This window comes from Drosophila ananassae, chromosome 2L, assembly GCF_017639315.1.
Source record: "Drosophila ananassae strain 14024-0371.13 chromosome 2L, ASM1763931v2, whole genome shotgun sequence".
NCBI classification, from domain to species: domain Eukaryota; kingdom Metazoa; phylum Arthropoda; class Insecta; order Diptera; family Drosophilidae; genus Drosophila; species Drosophila ananassae.
The window spans coordinates 20892199-20908488 of NC_057927.1; the positions used below are offsets into that span (position 1 = coordinate 20892199).

Here is a 16290-nt window from a genome sequence, read left to right on the forward strand (position 1 = left end):
TCAGAAGTTTGTAATGAGTTTCAAATGCAGGTTATGTTATGGAGTTTATTGTATTTACATAATTTTAAATTGCAAGAATTAAAACACACAAAGACTTTAATAGTAGCTCTCACCAGCCCGGATTTAACCAGAAAACATATTCGTTATATACCCGTTACAATATTCAATTAGAAGCTTCGATTCATTGATATACAAAACTGATGTGCAAGAATCTTCCAGAGAGTTTTCGATCCGAGTGCGATTTTTACGTTTAATTGAATTCCTTTTGGCCCTTTGCGAAGGACTTGGAGTCGACGCTTCGCTTGCCCAGCCGGGGACCGAACCAAAGGCCCGAGGAGGCACTGGGACCGGTGCGTTTGTCCAGGACCTGTTGCAGGGCCAACAGGTGGGCGAATTTCCGCAGCTCAGCATCCCCCCGTCCCACTCGGGGAAAAGCCACCAGGCCACTGGCCCGCTTCTGGAATTCCGAGTCTGGAAACGTTTAAAACAATAAAATAAGAGGTCCCGACAGGATAGTTACGCCATCATTAATCCTGGACAGGTGGTTGGCATGCTGGGGACTTACCATTATAATCCTCCTGGGAGGCATCTGGGTAAATGCCATCGAGAGGCCCGGCATCTAATCCGTCCCGCAGACTATTCCCAAAGCTGGGATCGCCGCGGCCTACTCGCGGGAATGCATATAGCCCCAAGTTAGCGCCTCGTCGGTTCTTATCGTGCTCCATCTCTGAATGGAGAGTGTTTTTTAAGACATTCAATTAATTTTCAAGTCACCGTAGAATTAAATTAGTTGGACAAAGAAGCCCCCGCAAAAATATTTTTGGAAAATGATTAATCTTGTGCAGAAGGTACCAATCAAAATTAGTATTTATTTTCTACAAGTCATTATGTCGGGCCATTAATTGGGTGCTTTTTAAGTAAAAATTGATTTACTGAAGTTACAATTCTTGTATATATTAATCAATAAATAGTCCCTTCGAAAAGTTAATTGATTTTGTTTTCGGGGAAATATATAAAATAACTTTTAAGTTGTTTTCGAAAATGGTTTAATAATGAAAGTAACATGCTTTTAAATAAGTGCTTAAGTAACAAAATTTATTAGAAAGGTTATTAAGAAAAAACTTTATAGTCTCAAAATTTAAAGAGGACTTTAATTCATAATTAAACTAATAAAATATAAAAGGGAAGAGATGTAGTATACCTTTAGTATTAACAGATGCTGCAAAATATCAATGAATATTATAAACATTTCAGAATTGAACTCACTCTACAGTCCTATTGCATATATTTAAATCTCTAAATTAAGTCTTAAACTTTTTAAATATAAAAGAAAATCTTAAAACTCACCAGCTGCACTGAACTCTGCCAGTAAAACAAACACTAAAACAGCGCTGACCAATTTAGACATGCTTAGAATGAATTTCATTTTAAAGGAATTTTTAGTATCGAAAAGGTTAAATTTAACTAAAACTCCGTGTTTTCAATGGTGTTCTCCCGGTAACGAGCACTGGTTTTCTGATGCTCCGGTGGCCAGGACATGGTCTTTTATAGACCAAAAACCGGACCGGACAAAACCGATGGCAGGCAAATGAATGGCCAACAGGGCGGCTGATGAATGTTGAAACACTGTGGGGATGCTAAAATGCCAAATGCTAAACGAAAAAAAGTAAGTGTTGCTAGCAACAGGTGGCCTTCGGCAACATGTTGCCAGGATTTAGTTGTTGTTTTGGGATTCGTTTATTGTTCACACATACATTGACCTTAATGCTACTGTAATTGAAATTGGAATACGGATGACCTGTTTTCCCTTAAAGCCATCCGGAGATCATACGACCCGTAACAGTGGACTTGCCTCGTTCTCCGCCAGCAGCCGCACTACTTTGTCCCACCTTGATCGCCGGCTTGAGCGGCGCTGGAGCTGCTCCTGGCTTCTTGTCCTTGTCGTCTGGGCCCGTCTTCTTATCCTTGTCATCTCCAGGTTTCTTGTCCTTGTCGTCGCCAGGTTTCTTGTCTTTGTCGTCCCCTGGCTTTTTGTCCTTGTCATCGCCTGGTTTCTTGTTCTTATCATCACCCGGCTTCTTATCCTTTTCATCACCTGGCTTATCCTTGCCATCACCTGCCTTCTTGCTCTCATCAGGCTTGGCATCTCCTGGCTTAGAGTCTCCAGGCTTAGAGTCGCCCGGCTTCTTGGCCTGATCCTGTCCGTTCTTCTTCGGGTCTTCCTTCTTGTTGGCCTCATTGGCAGCCTTAGTGCCCTCAGCTGCTTCAGCTGCGCCGGATTTTGTGTTCTGATCTGGCTTGGCGTCCGCCGGAGCCGAAGGAGCAGCACTCTTCGCGGCTCCAGCTGTTCCAGTCGGCGGCTTGGCTCCATCAGCTTTTGAGGACTCATCTTTTTTGGCCGCCGCATCGGGCTTGGCCGCTTCTCCTGATTTCGGAGCCGCAGGTTTGCTATCAGCTGGCTTGGATGGAGGCGCCGGAGCATTGGGCTTTGGCTGATCATTGGGCTTAGATCCATTAGTTCCATTTTGCGGCTTGGGAGCTCCTGCCGCTGGAGCTGGCTTCTGTTCACCGGGTTTCGGACCGGGTGGTCCTGGCGGTGGCTTGGAGTCCTTGGGAGGCTGTTGTTTGTTCTTATCGTCTCCTGGTTTCTTGTCGTCCCCAGGCTTCTTAGTATCATCAGTTGGCTTTTTGATAGTGGTGGATTTGTCATCCTTGTCTCCTGATTTTTCATCCACATTCTTGACTGACGCTCTCATCGCAGCCGCAGCCATCATGGAAACTCCACCACCAGCTCCTGCACTAGAAACTGACTTTTTGGACTGTAATAAATAGATGGAGGAGTTGAAAATGTTTATATTTTTATTATTAGTAATTAAAATTAATCTTACCCCGGAGGGATCCAGCTTCTTCTCCTCTTCACCATTGGGCTTGCCCTCGTCGTCGCCTAAGGACACTTCATCGGCCGCCATCTTTTTACGCATGAACTTCACATAGGCCACTCTGGTAGCTCGGGTAACATCGCCCAAGTTGGGATTGAACTCTGATGGAGTTAGGGAAGACATTTTAGGAATATGTGGCTACAAAATTATTTTATTTTTCCTTACCAATCAATTGATTCTGATTCATCAGTAGACCCTCGTTGGCCTGCTCGATAATCTTTCTCCTGAGACTGCGTTGGCTGTGACGCTGCATAGAAGACCGCTTGCTGCCAATAGGATCTGCCGTAAAGGTGTTCTTTCTCGCAATTGCATTCCAGTCCTTATCCCTAAAAGAAAAACAGCACAAACATTTAAAATTTGTCATTAAGAATTGAGTTAATGGTAATACCCTTTCTGTGTCTTTTTACGGCCAATGACTTTGGCCAAAGATGAAAAGATATCGCGACCACTTTCGCTTTCGCTCATTTCCTGTTTCAGATTCTCCACGAAACCAATCTGGAAATCTTTAAGGATACGACGTTCCATCACCTTGCCCTTGGTGGTTTGAGCCACACCTGACAATAAAGTAGAAAAAATTAAAAATATGTTTCCAAAAAATATCTTTAACATATCCTTTAAAAATTCTCTCACCCTGTGTCTTCTTTTCAATATCTGGGACATCCCAGCTATTGTTTGTAAAAATCTCCAGTAGCTCGAAGCGCAAGGAGCTGATATCCTGCCGCACCTCAATGATATCATCCTCGGTGATGCCGTATTCGTCACGCCGCCTCTGCTCCGCCGTAATGTACCTCCTTACTAGCAGCTTCATCACTTTGTCATGCAGGACCTGAGCCCGTTCCATGGACTTTCGCTGCGAAAAATAGAAAGAAGGGTGGAAACTAAAGTATTTACATCGACATTGACGCACAGCCGGCTCTGCATGGGTTTGATTGAAAATGATTTTCCCACTGCACAGTGGTCGCTGCCATAGGCCAAAAATAAAAAAATTGATTTTGAGTTATTCTAGCGAAAACCGGTTTTACTATTAGCTAATTGTCCAAAGTTTATGATTGAAAATAGTCTGCTTGGATTTTCTAACGGGACTTTCAAAAATAGAATGACAAAAGCGAACTTATATTTATGCACTTTCAATTTGTCCGCAGTGGAGTACACACGCCAAATTAAAAATTTTTATAAATATCATAAAACGTTGTTAAACCAAAAACCATTGGAATGGATATTGTAAATAAAGGTATAAACTTTATTTTTACTGATAAATATATAAATAATTTGTGCTGTGTTTCGTGTAAATCTTTGTTAAAAAAGTGCGTCTTTTTAGTTCGTATACGTTGGGCGTTACAAGGTTTATGTAAGGTTTTAAGTATTTTCCCCCGGTTGCCCCCAAATGAAATATATATGCCGTTATTTACTAATATTTAAAGATCATAAAAATGTTAACTTCAGCTGCGGAAGCCTGCGGATGCGCATTTGCCATTACAAAATGAAGCATAACCTCATTTTTTAGTAGCTCTATCTTGGAGGGATCACTGTTACTAGAGACAACCATTTCTTGACTAAATGAAACAATTTAACAATTACATATGTACGAGTTTATGATTTTGTAATATTGTTCGTTTTCTACTTTAATATATTATTATTGTTTTGTTATCATAACTTTTTTGAGGAGGTTGGCTAGGGTGTGGAGTTGAGCAATCACTTCAATATTTTTATTATAGTTCTAAGTTTGTAAATAACTTACAGTATAATATATAATATAATATAAGCCTGATCTGACAATTAGAAGTGCTTTTATGACTGCTTTCTCATGAAAGCGTTACCACTGATGCAATCGTTCCTATGGAAGCTATAGGATATAGTGGCACGATCTGGTCAATTTTTTTAGAATATATTTATAATATTTTTCTAGATTTTTGGTGAAGTTTCATAGCGATAGCACACCTAGAAGTATTTATGGCCGCGGCTCCATACAAGCCCGACCACTGTGCACTGATTTGTCTTGATTGTCATGACGCTTATGCCGAAGCTGTGGTTTCAAGGCTTTACATTTTAAGATTCTTTAAACTTATAGTTTGTGGAATCCGGCTCCTGATTTAACTTTTACATACCATAAAGCTCTTGGTTCTTGAAGGTCTTTTGCGGCCCAAAATGTTGCGCAACATCTTCATATTGGGGCAGAGATTAAAGGGCGGTGGAATGGTGCCACCATCCTCGAAGTAACTCATCCACAATTGGGATCGAGCAAACTTCCATTCGGTGTCGGCTCGCTCCGAGATGATTTGGTACGAATTGGACATCATGGCAATCAGCATGTTGAGCAGCACAATAATATTGATTACCGAATAAGAACCGAACATCAGAAGGGCCCAGAAGCGGGTGAAGCTCTTGATTCCCGCTAGATCGAAGGACACCAGATCGACCAGACCAAAGGATGCCCAGAAAAGGGATTGCGATGTCTCGAAAAGACTATTAAAGATTGGAGTTGAATAAGTCGTCTTATATAATAATTTTCTAACCTACTTGGAGAATCGCCGCCATATAGTGCATGCCTTTTCCTGGTCGTCAAAATCCGCCACATCAGGATGCAGGTGATAGCACTTGTTCTTCTCAAGCTCCGCGTAATACCACAACAATTGGTTCAGACCACATCCGAAAGCGAACAACACCAAGGTGTAAATGAAGAAGAACTTTATGATATCGATTATCATACGTCCCAGAGACACTTGCAAAGGACCCAAATTCGGATTTATTGAAAAGATATGAACAAGCTTAAGATACGAGAGCACCATTCCGGCAGCAAAGGCTCCTTCGGACAAGAGCATAGGATCAAAAGGATGCCAGTGCTCTCGTGGAAAATAAGGATCTATGCCTCGAAACCAGAGATCACGCTAAGGAATTTCTAGAATAAATATTACAAATCTTTATAAATCCTTTATACTTACATGCACTATAACCCAGGCAGTAGCTCTACAAAGAATCCAAGTCACATAGAACATATTCGATATATAGTCGACTATATTCCATAAATCCATAATATACTCAAACAACCCGTCCGAATATAGAGACTTAAGTTCCTCAAATATCAGAGCCATAATGTAGGTTATGATCGCTAGTTCAATGGGTCCTGGCAAGGATCCTCTTTCGTGTTTGCGCCAATCTTCCAGCATGGTCAGCATCCAGGGGAATGCCAAGAGTTCAAACGTTATTTGCACCACTCGCAGGGAGGCGGCACCCAAAAGCACTAATGGGAATTTAAAGTTAATTTTATCACTTTTTTATATTTATTTTTTGTACACACTTAAGAAAAACATGTAGGAGCAGGAGTGAGTAATGAACTTGACGAAGGGCTTGCGCATGAACTTGGCTCCATCGGATTCTGGTGCCAGGATATATTTCAAACTGTAGATGGGAAAACTGCATCCTAGCTTGATGACGTCCATTAGTTGCTGAGAAGCCTGCTTGCGCCGAAAGCCGGGAAGACCTTCATACCAAATGGCAGCCAATAATTGTTGTACATTCGGATGGGCCACAAACTGTGAAGGAAAAAATCAAATAAACTCTTTCATACGAAGGATATATCTTTTTCAATATATACCAGATTATAAAGAATATTATAATTATTATATTCTAAATAGTATTCTTCAATTAAACACCCACCGTCTTTTGTTTATAACGAATAGCCAACTTCAATCGTTCAAGCGTTTGACGCTGGCCAGGACACCAGATGTCGTTCGATGGCTCGTGGTTAAAGTTGAGCATCACCTCGAGTTCCATGGATGTGCGTGCGTGGTCCAGAAGAGACGTTCCGAAGTCCTGCACCATTTGACGCATCTCCTGTTGGGTAAACACAAACAGGAAGTCTCTGGTTGATTACATTGTTAAACAGAACACTATGTGTGTATGCATCATACCGTATATTCGGCACGAAACTCCGATTCCATGGCCTGCAGGCGCTTCAGTTCCCAGGACAATTGGAAGGCGGTCAGTACAGGGTCCCGAGAGCTGAGCGCAATCAGTGAACTGGCCGACAGGGCCCGGTAGGCGTTGATCCTAGACTGGGAGTGGCGTAAGGAGTCGGTAGTCTGCGAGGTTACGCACTCATCACAGCCGCACCTAAAGGATATTATTATTTCATTTTATTTTATTCAACTTTTAAGTAAAAATTTTTTATATGAATTATCCCCTTTCCTTCGAGCAAAATCAAAATAGACTATTCAAAAGGATAATAAAATCCCTAAGGTGGGCACTCTGGTACTTATAGTAATATCCTAACTGTGGCATAATCCTTTTTAATTTTGTAAGCTATATATTTTTTGTAACAGCTCCCAAACTCCCTTAACACCCTGTTTGGACACTTTGTCCTGATTCCCCTATTAGGTAAAATTATAACTAGGCGCTTTTTGCTTGCAACGGAATTCCTGTAAACAATGGAACGTGCCTCTGAAGGAAAAATGAAAGCTCTGGCTCACTCACTTGACGTCGTGCGGCATTGGCAGCGTGGCACCGCGATCCAGCAGGATTTTGAGTATCTCGTAGTTGTTCCGATGGGCCGCTAGGATAAGGGGCGTGATGTCCACGGTGAAGGTCGACTTCGAACGGTCCACTGCCTCCCAGCTCTGCCGAAAAGGATCTCATTACACAGGTTGTTTATGTAACAGCGGCAGGATATATGTAACCTACATAGGGCTGGCCCTCCTTGTGGTTGGTCTCCTCCCACTGCAGCAGCTCCTCGACAGCCTCCACGTACTCCTCGGAAATGGCATGGAGCAGGGCGTCGCCCACCTCTATGTTGTTCTCTAACAGGAGCACCATCAGGTCGAAGTTCTCATTTTCGATGGCCGAAATCAGAGCCGAACGGTTCATGGGATCCGTGCAGTTAATGTTAAACTTATCGGAGCCCAAATATTCCTCGATTATCCTTCAAGGACATTAATAATTACTCACAAACAAAGAAAAACAGGAGGAGCATTAGCTCTTACTTTTTAACACCCGGAATATCACCACGCTCGCAGGCCAATATAAAATTCTTCTCCACATCACTGAGGATATACTCCTCGGCCATCATTAAATCGTAATCCAGGCGAGAGCCCAGCGCCTTTTCGGCGTCCGATTCCGTAGTGCCGGACATTATCCTTGATTGGATTTATGGAATTTAGGCAAACGCGAACTAAAAAGCATCGAATTCGTTACGTTTTCTTATCAGAATTATTCACATCTCACAGTATTCTTTATTTATTTCTGGCAGGGATCAGGGATATTCCCCCACACGAGCCTTGAGGCTAATCCTTTCGCGCACTGTATCCTTTAGGGTTCCATTTTGCTTGACGATGTTGAGTCTCCAATTAGCCGCGTTGCACTGATGGCAAGATTCAGACACTGGCCACTATATTCCGCTAATTACATTAGCGATTGGCCAAAACTCGGTCAATGTGTTGGCAAAACGCAAGTCAATGGGCCCAGTTGACCACGATTGGTAGTTGTGGGGCTGCATTTCTTATTTGTTTGTATGTTTATATGTCCGACAACCGATTTGAGCATAGGAATCTATTGGCATTTTTCTACATTCCCACCTGCCGTCTGCCTGCACGTGATTATCGGACAGAGCATTATGTTCGATTTTCGAAACCCTAGTAGTTTGTATTTTTTTGATGCGCGAAAATCTATAGAATGCAATTCGGTCAGTGATTGAAGGATTTTGCGCAAATGAATTTTGACTAAACAAATATTTAGTATTTCAAATAGATTTCAGAAAGGAAAAGTCCTTTAGTTTTAAAGTAGTTTTTAATTTTTAAGAGACAAGACTCAATATTTTTAAATGTACAAACAACAAAACATTCTCTTTTAAAGAATGAGACTCGCAGTTTTTCGAGACTGTTGTTTTCAGCGATATTCTTTGAAATGTATTATTATGTATATTTTCGATAAAATAATTTATACCTTAAAATGCAAAATAACAACCTATAACAAATATAAATACAACATTTTTTAAAGGGATAATGGTTTTCCATTCTTTTGAGTATGGAATCAAACTCAAAAATAACAAACTAAACCATAATAATATTAATTTTTTCCTTATCCTTAGTCTGCATTCTTTAATACCTGATTTGAATTTGTTCTTTTTTTGTTTCTTGAAAAGCTATCGACGCCTACAAACTATTGATAGCCAGCCACCCAAAACAAAAAATAGTCAATTGACAAGCTTTTAAGCTTTTGGCTAAACTCACCACGATTGTTTATCCACAAGAATTATTCTGGCTAAAAAAAGAAAACCCTCCAGAGCAACAGCATTTGCCCTGAGCACTGGGTCACTGATGCTGATATCCCGATTGATTAATATTGATTGAAAACGAGAGGGTGGGAGTTCCGAAATCGTCCTTAAATCTTAACTCGTCCTTGAATTTTGAACGTTGCCTACTTTGTGGCGCTTGCTGCTCTTATTTGTATGTCAATGCACTTGGAATTAAATGCCAGCGAGGGAGCAAACAGGCTTTCAAGGAGCACCCTTTGAGTTGTGTATGCTGGTCGGGGAGGGGTGGAAACCTCGGAGGAGGGAGCGTGCAATTGGGGGAGTCAAACTCCAAGCGGAATGGCATCGTACGTGTTCAAGTTGTTCAGTGTTTTTAGCGGGGGCATTGCACTTTGCTCCGCACAGCTTAGCTCACATTTCTCTGCTGGGAAAGGAATTTTTAAATTAAAGCCACAGCAGGGAACTCATTAAGAGTAAATTAATTGGAGGTTACATTTCAAACGTGAGCCAGGGCAAGCAATAATGAAGAATCATAAGAAATAGTATGTAATGAGGATTAAAATTAAATTCCATCAAACACTTTGAAAAAGGATTTGTATTTGATGTACATCAATATTTCTTTTGAAGTTAGAAACTTAAATAGTATTTTTTTGCCTGTGTACTGCACTGCACTTAATGATACATTGGCCTCGAACAGGACTCCTGCCTTATTTAGCTTCATGAGAGCATCAGGCCCTTGTGAGTTATGTGCACAATTTTCAACGTAAGGACACAACAAAAAGGGAAAGAGCACATTTCCCTTGGTTTGTGTAGAAGGTTGCACTTTCACTGTTTGCACAAAGAAACCTGTAACATTAAGCTATTGAAAACGTTTAAAATATTGTGCATTTTCAGAACATAGCTTGAACAGAGGCTTGCTCATCGAGGATTTACATTTGCTCTACTTCTCACGTAAATAGATAAGATTGTAATTGCTATTTATTCCGAATTTAAATGACATCTTGCAAAAATCAATAAAACTTTCTTAGATAATGATTTTACGAAGCAATTCTAATCGGGCATTTTATACCCTTGCAGAGGGTATTATAATTTTGGTCAAAAGTGTGCAACGCAGTGAAGGAGACATCTCCGACCCTATAAAGTATATATATTCTTGATCAGGATCACCTCCTGAGTCGATATGAGCATGTCCGTCTGTCCGTCTGTCCGTCTGTCCGTCTGTCCGTCTGTCTGTCTGTCTGTCTGTCGGTTTCTACGCAAACTAGTCTCTCAGTTTTGGAGCTATCGAGTTGAAACTTTGCACACACCCTTCTTTTCTTTGCAGTTAGTATATAAGTCGGAACGGCCGGGATCGGTCGACTATATCCTATAGCTGCCATATAACTGATTGATCGGAAATGCCATAACTTCGTTGTTTTTTAAGATAGAGGGACTTCCACACATGTTATATTTGACCAACATATCTTATGTACAAAATTTCATAAGGATCGGCCGACTATATCCTATAGCTGTCATACAACGATCGGAATTGGCATAACTTTGGTGTTTATTAAGTTAGAAAGATGGGACTTGGCACAGATTCTATTTTGGACAAAATAATTTGCCAAATTTCATAAGGATCGGCCGACTATATACGATCTTCTATATATCTAATAATATAAGATGCGTGGCGCCACCTAGCGGACTGCGACTGAACTGCAAGGGTATATCAACTTCGGCTCCGCCCGAAGTTAGCTTTCCTTTCTTGTTTTAAATTAAATTTATAGCACAGTTCACTGATTTCTTAAACGATCAAAATACGTGTTGCGTAAAAATATAATTTTTTGGATGAGTACTTATTTGTGCCTCGTGGAGAGACCAGGTGCGGCTGCAGTCGGATTGGGCCATGATCTGAACATCGACGCTCTGGAGCCAGTCGGGCAGAGGGCTGCCGTCGTAGGTGCTGCCCTGTCCAGAGGCCAAAGCCCACCTGCCGGCGTAGCTCTGGTACTGATTGCAAAAACCCTTGAAAAAGTGCGATCAGCACTTTCCTCGTAGTTTTTGCCGAATATCTTAACCATTTCGCAACCGATTCAAAAACCATTTATGAATCAGGGACCTTATCCCCGTAGATCTGCATCAAAGGATCCTTATTCTCGTCTTAAACTCTCGAAGTACTAGGCGAACAGAAATGGCCAGTATGCTGATTTCGATTTTTAAAAATGTTTTTTGTGAATATCTCGGCCATTTCGCATCCAATCCAGGATTGGGATGGCTCGAAAAATGCGGAGAAAGAGTCTCCACCTGCCTGGCTAAAAAATATTGGTATTGGCCAAGTTAACGCCGTGGGAAAAATGTTGTTGGCCAAAAAATGTATTGTTGATAAGCTTCTTAGCTTATATCTCGGGCAATCCATAACCGATTTTGGAAGGGAATGCCATATCGAAGTCAGGACTTTAAGGTCCTTCGAACTGCATCAAAAGTTTTTGCACCAAAGGACGTTTTATCCTTGAAATCAAAGAAAATCATATGTATTTGGTATTGAATATTGGGATCATTTTTCTTCCAGGATATCAAGGATATTTTGGTGGAGATTGAAGGTTATTAACGTCCTGATCCCAAAATGTTACCCCACTTCCAGATCGGTTGGGAAATAGCCGAGATATACACAATCAAAAAAACAGGAACTTATAAAAATATTATTTTTTGGCCAATTTTAACTTTTGCTCGGTGTTAACTTGGCTAATACCAGATTGTGTTTGCCACTCGATGCGCCTTATTTTTGCGCATTTTATGACCTATCACGATCCTGGATTGAAAGCGAAATGGCCGAGATATTCACAAAAAACTGTTTCAGAAAATAGAATCCACCTACTGGCCATTTCTGTTCGCTTAGTACTCCGAGCCTGGTGGCGGCCCAAAATTGACAAATTTTCAGCCACAAAAGTCAGTGACGTCACGGAATAGGCAGCGATCCGTTACGTCACCACTTGGTGGTGTCTTGGCTGAACCGGTTAACCGCTTAAAGTCACCGTTTTACCGGTTGATATTTAAATTTCGCGGGTGCGGCAACTATTTTTGAATTTGAAAATTTGAAAAAGCCCGGGTAGGCGCGGGCGGTATCTATTTTTGAGTTTGAATTCAAATGTAACAGATCGAAATGTGGATCCTGTGTGGAACATATGTGGATCCTTCAGCCAAGACACCCCTCAGTGTGACGTCACATGTAGAGCTTCAATCCGTGACGTCACGCCACTAAAGTGGCTGAAAATTTCTCAATTTTAGGGCGCTACCAGGCCCGAAGTACTAGGCGAACAGAAATGGCCAGTAGGTGGATTTCGATTTTTGAAAATGTTTTTTGTGAATATCTCGGCCATTTCTCATCCAATCCAGGGATGGCTCAAAAAATGCGGAGAAAGAGTCTCCACCTGCCTGGCTAAAAAATATTGTTATTGGCCAAGTTAACGCCGTGGGAAAAATGTTGTTGGCCAAAAAATGTATTGTTCATAAGCTTCTTAGCTTATATCTCGGGCAATCCATAACCGATTTTGGAAGGGAATGCCTTATCGGAGTCAGGACTTTAAGGTCCTTCGAACTGCATCAAAAGTTTTTGCATCAAAGGACGTTTTATCCTTGAAATCAAAGAAAATCATATGTATTTAGTATTGAATATTGGGATCATTTTTGTTCCAGGATATCAAGGATATTTTGGTGGAGATTGAAGGTTATTAACGTCCTGATCCCAAAATGTTACCCCACTTCCAGATCGGTTGGGAAATAGCCGAGAAATACAGAATCGAAAAAACAGTTACTTATAAAAATATTATTTTTTGGCCAATTTTAACTTTTGCTCGGTGTTTACTTGGCTAATACCAGATTGTGTTTGCCACTCGATGCGCCTTATTTTTACGCTTTTTATGACCTATCACGATCCTGGATTGAAAGCGAAATGGCCGAGATATTCACAAAAAACTGTTTCAGAAAATAGAATCCACCAACTGGCCATTTCTGTTCGCTTAGTACTCCGAGCCTGGTGGCGGCCCAAAATTGACAAATTTTCAGCCACAAAAGTCAGTGACGTCACGGAATAGGCAGCGATCCGTTACGTCACCACTTGGTGGTGTCTTGGCTGAACCGGTTACCCGCTTAAAGTCACCGTTTTACCGGTTGATATTTAAATTTCGCGGGTGCGGCAACTATTTTTGAATTTGAAAATTTGAAAAAGCCCGGGTAGGCGCGGGCGATATCTATTTTTGAGTTTGAATTCAAATGTAACAGATCGAAATGTGGATCCTGTGTGGAACATATGTGGATCCTTCAGCCAAGACACCCCTCAGTGTGACGTCACATGTAGAGCTTCAATCCGTGACGTCACGCCACTAAAGTGGCTGAAAATTTCTCAATTTTAGGGCGCTACCAGGCCCGAAGTACTAGGCGAACAGAAATGGCCAGTAGGTGGATTTCGATTTTTGAAAATGTTTTTTGTGAATATCTCGGCCATTTCTCATCCAATCCAGGATTGGGATGGCTCAAAAAATGCGGAGAAAGAGTCTCCACCTGCCTGGCTAAAAAATATTGTTATTGGCCAAGTTAACGCCGTGGGAAAAATGTTGTTGGCCAAAAAATGTATTGTTGATAAGCTTCTTAGCTTATATCTCGGGCAATCCATAACCGATTTTGGAAGGGAATGCCTTATCGGAGTCAGGACTTTAAGGTCCTTCGAACTGCATCAAAAGTTTTTGCATCAAAGGACGTTTTATCCTTGAAATCAAAGAAAATCATATGTATTTAGTATTGAATATTGGTATCATTTTTGTTCCAGGATATCAAGGATATTTTGGTGGAGATTGAAGGTTATTAACGTCCTGATCCCAAAATGTTACCCCACTTCCAGATCGGTTGGGAAATAGCCGAGAAATACAGAATCGAAAAAACAGTTACTTATAAAAATATTATTTTTTGGCCAATTTTAACTTTTGCTCGGTGTTTACTTGGCTAATACCAGATTGTGTTTGCCACTCGATGCGCCTTATTTTTACGCTTTTTATGACCTATCACGATCCTGGATTGAAAGCGAAATGGCCGAGATATTCACAAAAAACTGTTTCAGAAAATAGAATCCACCAACTGGCCATTTCTGTTCGCTTAGTACTCCGAGCCTGGTGGCGGCCCAAAATTGACAAATTTTCAGCCACAAAAGTCAGTGACGTCACGGAATAGGCAGCGATCCGTTACGTCACCACTTGGTGGTGTCTTGGCTGAACCGGTTAACCGCTTAAAGTCACCGTTTTACCGGTTGATATTTAAATTTCGCGGGTGCGGCAACTATTTTTGAATTTGAAAATTTGAAAAAGCGCGGGTAGGCGCGGGCGGTATCTATTTTTGAGTTTGAATTCAAATGTAACAGATCGAAATGTGGATCCTGTGTGGAACATATGTGGATCCTTCAGCCAAGACACCCCTCAGTGTGACGTCACATGTAGAGCTTCAATCCGTGACGTCACGCCACTAAAGTGGCTGAAAATTTTTCAATTTTAGGGCGCTACCAGGCCCGAAGTACTAGGCGAACAGAAATGGCCAGTAGGTGGATTTCGATTTTTGAAAATGTTTTTTGTGAATATCTCGGCCTTTTCTCATCCAATCCAGGATTGGGATGGCTCAAAAAATGCGGAGAAAGAGTCTCCACCTGCCTGGCTAAAAAATATTGGTATTGGCCAAGTTAACGCCGTGGGAAAAATGTTGTTGGCCAAAAAATGTATTGTTGATAAGCTTCTTAGCTTATATCTCGGGCAATCCATAACCGATTTTGGAAGGGAATGCCATATCGGAGTCAGGACTTTAAGGTCCTTCGAACTGCATCAAAAGTTTTTGCATCAAAGGACGTTTTATCCTTGAAATCAAAGAAAATCATATGTATTTAGTATTGAATATTGGGATCATTTTTGTTCCAGGATATCAAGGATATTTTGGTGGAGATTGAAGGTTATTAACGTCCTGATCCCAAAATGTTACCCCACTTCCAGATCGGTTGGGAAATAGCCGAGAAATACAGAATCGAAAAAACAGTTACTTATAAAAATATTATTTTTTGGCCAATTTTAACTTTTGCTCGGTGTTTACTTGGCTAATACCAGATTGTGTTTGCCACTCGATGCGCCTTATTTTTACGCTTTTTATGACCTATCACGATCCTGGATTGAAAGCGAAATGGCCGAGATATTCACAAAAAACTGTTTCAGAAAATAGAATCCACCAACTGGCCATTTCTGTTCGCTTAGTACTCCGAGCCTGGTGGCGGCCCAAAATTGACAAATTTTCAGCCACAAAAGTCAGTGACGTCACGGAATAGGCAGCGATCCGTTACGTCACCACTTGGTGGTGTCTTGGCTGAACCGGTTACCCGCTTAAAGTCGCGGTATCTATTTTTGAGTTTGAATTCAAATGTAACAGATCGAAATGTGGATCCTGTGTGGAACATATGTGGATCCTTCAGCCAAGACACCCCTCAGTGTGACGTCACATGTAGAGCTTCAATCCGTGACGTCACGCCACTAAAGTGGCTGAAAATTTCTCAATTTTAGGGCGCTACCAGGCCCGAAGTACTAGGCGAACAGAAATGGCCAGTAGGTGGATTTCGATTTTTGAAAATGTTTTTTGTGAATATCTCGGCCATTTCTCATCCAATCCAGGATTGGGATGGCTCAAAAAATGCGGAGAAAGAGTCTCCACCTGCCTGGCTAAAAAATATTGGTATTGGCCAAGTTAACGCCGTGGGAAAAATGTTGTTGGCCAAAAAATGTATTGTTGATAAGCTTCTTAGCTTATATCTCGGGCAATCCATAACCGATTTTGGAAGGGAATGCCATATCGGAGTCAGGACTTTAAGGTCCTTCGAACTGCATCAAAAGTTTTTGCATCAAAGGACGTTTTATCCTTGAAATCAAAGAAAATCATATGTATTTAGTATTGAATATTGGGATCATTTTTTTTTCCAGGATATCAAGGATATTTTGGTGGAGATTGAAGGTTATTAACGTCCTGATCCCAAAATGTTACCCCACTTCCAGATCGGTTGGGAAATAGCCGAGAAATACAGAATCGAAAAAACAGTTACTTATAAAAATATTA

General features: G+C 41.2%; 2 protein-coding genes across 2 annotated transcripts; both read right to left on the bottom strand.

The window, feature by feature from the left end:
- Nucleotides 1–18: 18 nt before the first annotated feature.
- Nucleotides 19–1560, bottom strand: LOC6499021 (cardio acceleratory peptide 2b). The gene is made up of 3 exons (XM_001955465.4): nt 1348–1560; nt 566–727; nt 19–471 (listed from the first exon to the last, which is right to left on the bottom strand). Exons 1-3 carry the CDS (start codon nt 1424–1426, stop codon nt 251–253), a joined length of 462 nt encoding a protein of 153 aa, XP_001955501.1. The 5' UTR covers nt 1427–1560; the 3' UTR covers nt 19–250.
- Nucleotides 1561–1713: 153 nt separating this feature from the next.
- On the bottom strand, nt 1714–8302 carry LOC6499020 (transient receptor potential protein). Its single transcript, XM_001955466.4, has 15 exons — nt 8157–8302; nt 7916–8103; nt 7617–7854; nt 7410–7552; nt 6848–7049; nt 6594–6770; nt 6235–6469; nt 5879–6177; nt 5457–5824; nt 5045–5402; nt 3570–3789; nt 3328–3493; nt 3105–3265; nt 2889–3040; nt 1714–2819 (listed from the first exon to the last, which is right to left on the bottom strand). The coding sequence occupies exons 2-15, from the start codon at nt 8062–8064 to the stop codon at nt 1809–1811; spliced, it is 3879 nt and encodes a 1292-aa protein (XP_001955502.1). The 5' UTR covers nt 8065–8103; nt 8157–8302; the 3' UTR covers nt 1714–1808.
- Between the last annotated feature and the right edge of the window lie 7988 nt (nt 8303–16290).

What these genes read in the sequence shown, in the direction of transcription:
- LOC6499020 (XM_001955466.4), bottom strand. Translation starts at nt 8,064, where the DNA reads ATGTCCGGCACTACGGAATCGGACGCCGAAAAGGCGCTGGGCTCTCGC. An exon ending in ACAAGGAGGGCCAGCCCTAT is followed by an intron (nt 7,553 to 7,616) that starts GTAGGTTACATA and finishes CCTTTTCGGCAG; the next exon opens with AGCTGGGAGGCAGTGGACCG. An exon ending in TATTGAAAAGAAGACACAGG is followed by an intron (nt 3,494 to 3,569) that starts GTGAGAGAATTT and finishes CTTTATTGTCAG; the next exon opens with GTGTGGCTCAAACCACCAAG.
- LOC6499021 (XM_001955465.4), bottom strand. Translation starts at nt 1,426, where the DNA reads ATGAAATTCATTCTAAGCATGTCTAAATTGGTCAGCGCTGTTTTAGTG. An exon ending in GGCAGAGTTCAGTGCAGCTG is followed by an intron (nt 728 to 1,347) that starts GTGAGTTTTAAG and finishes CTCTCCATTCAG; the next exon opens with AGATGGAGCACGATAAGAAC. An exon ending in CTCCCAGGAGGATTATAATG is followed by an intron (nt 472 to 565) that starts GTAAGTCCCCAG and finishes AAACGTTTCCAG; the next exon opens with ACTCGGAATTCCAGAAGCGG.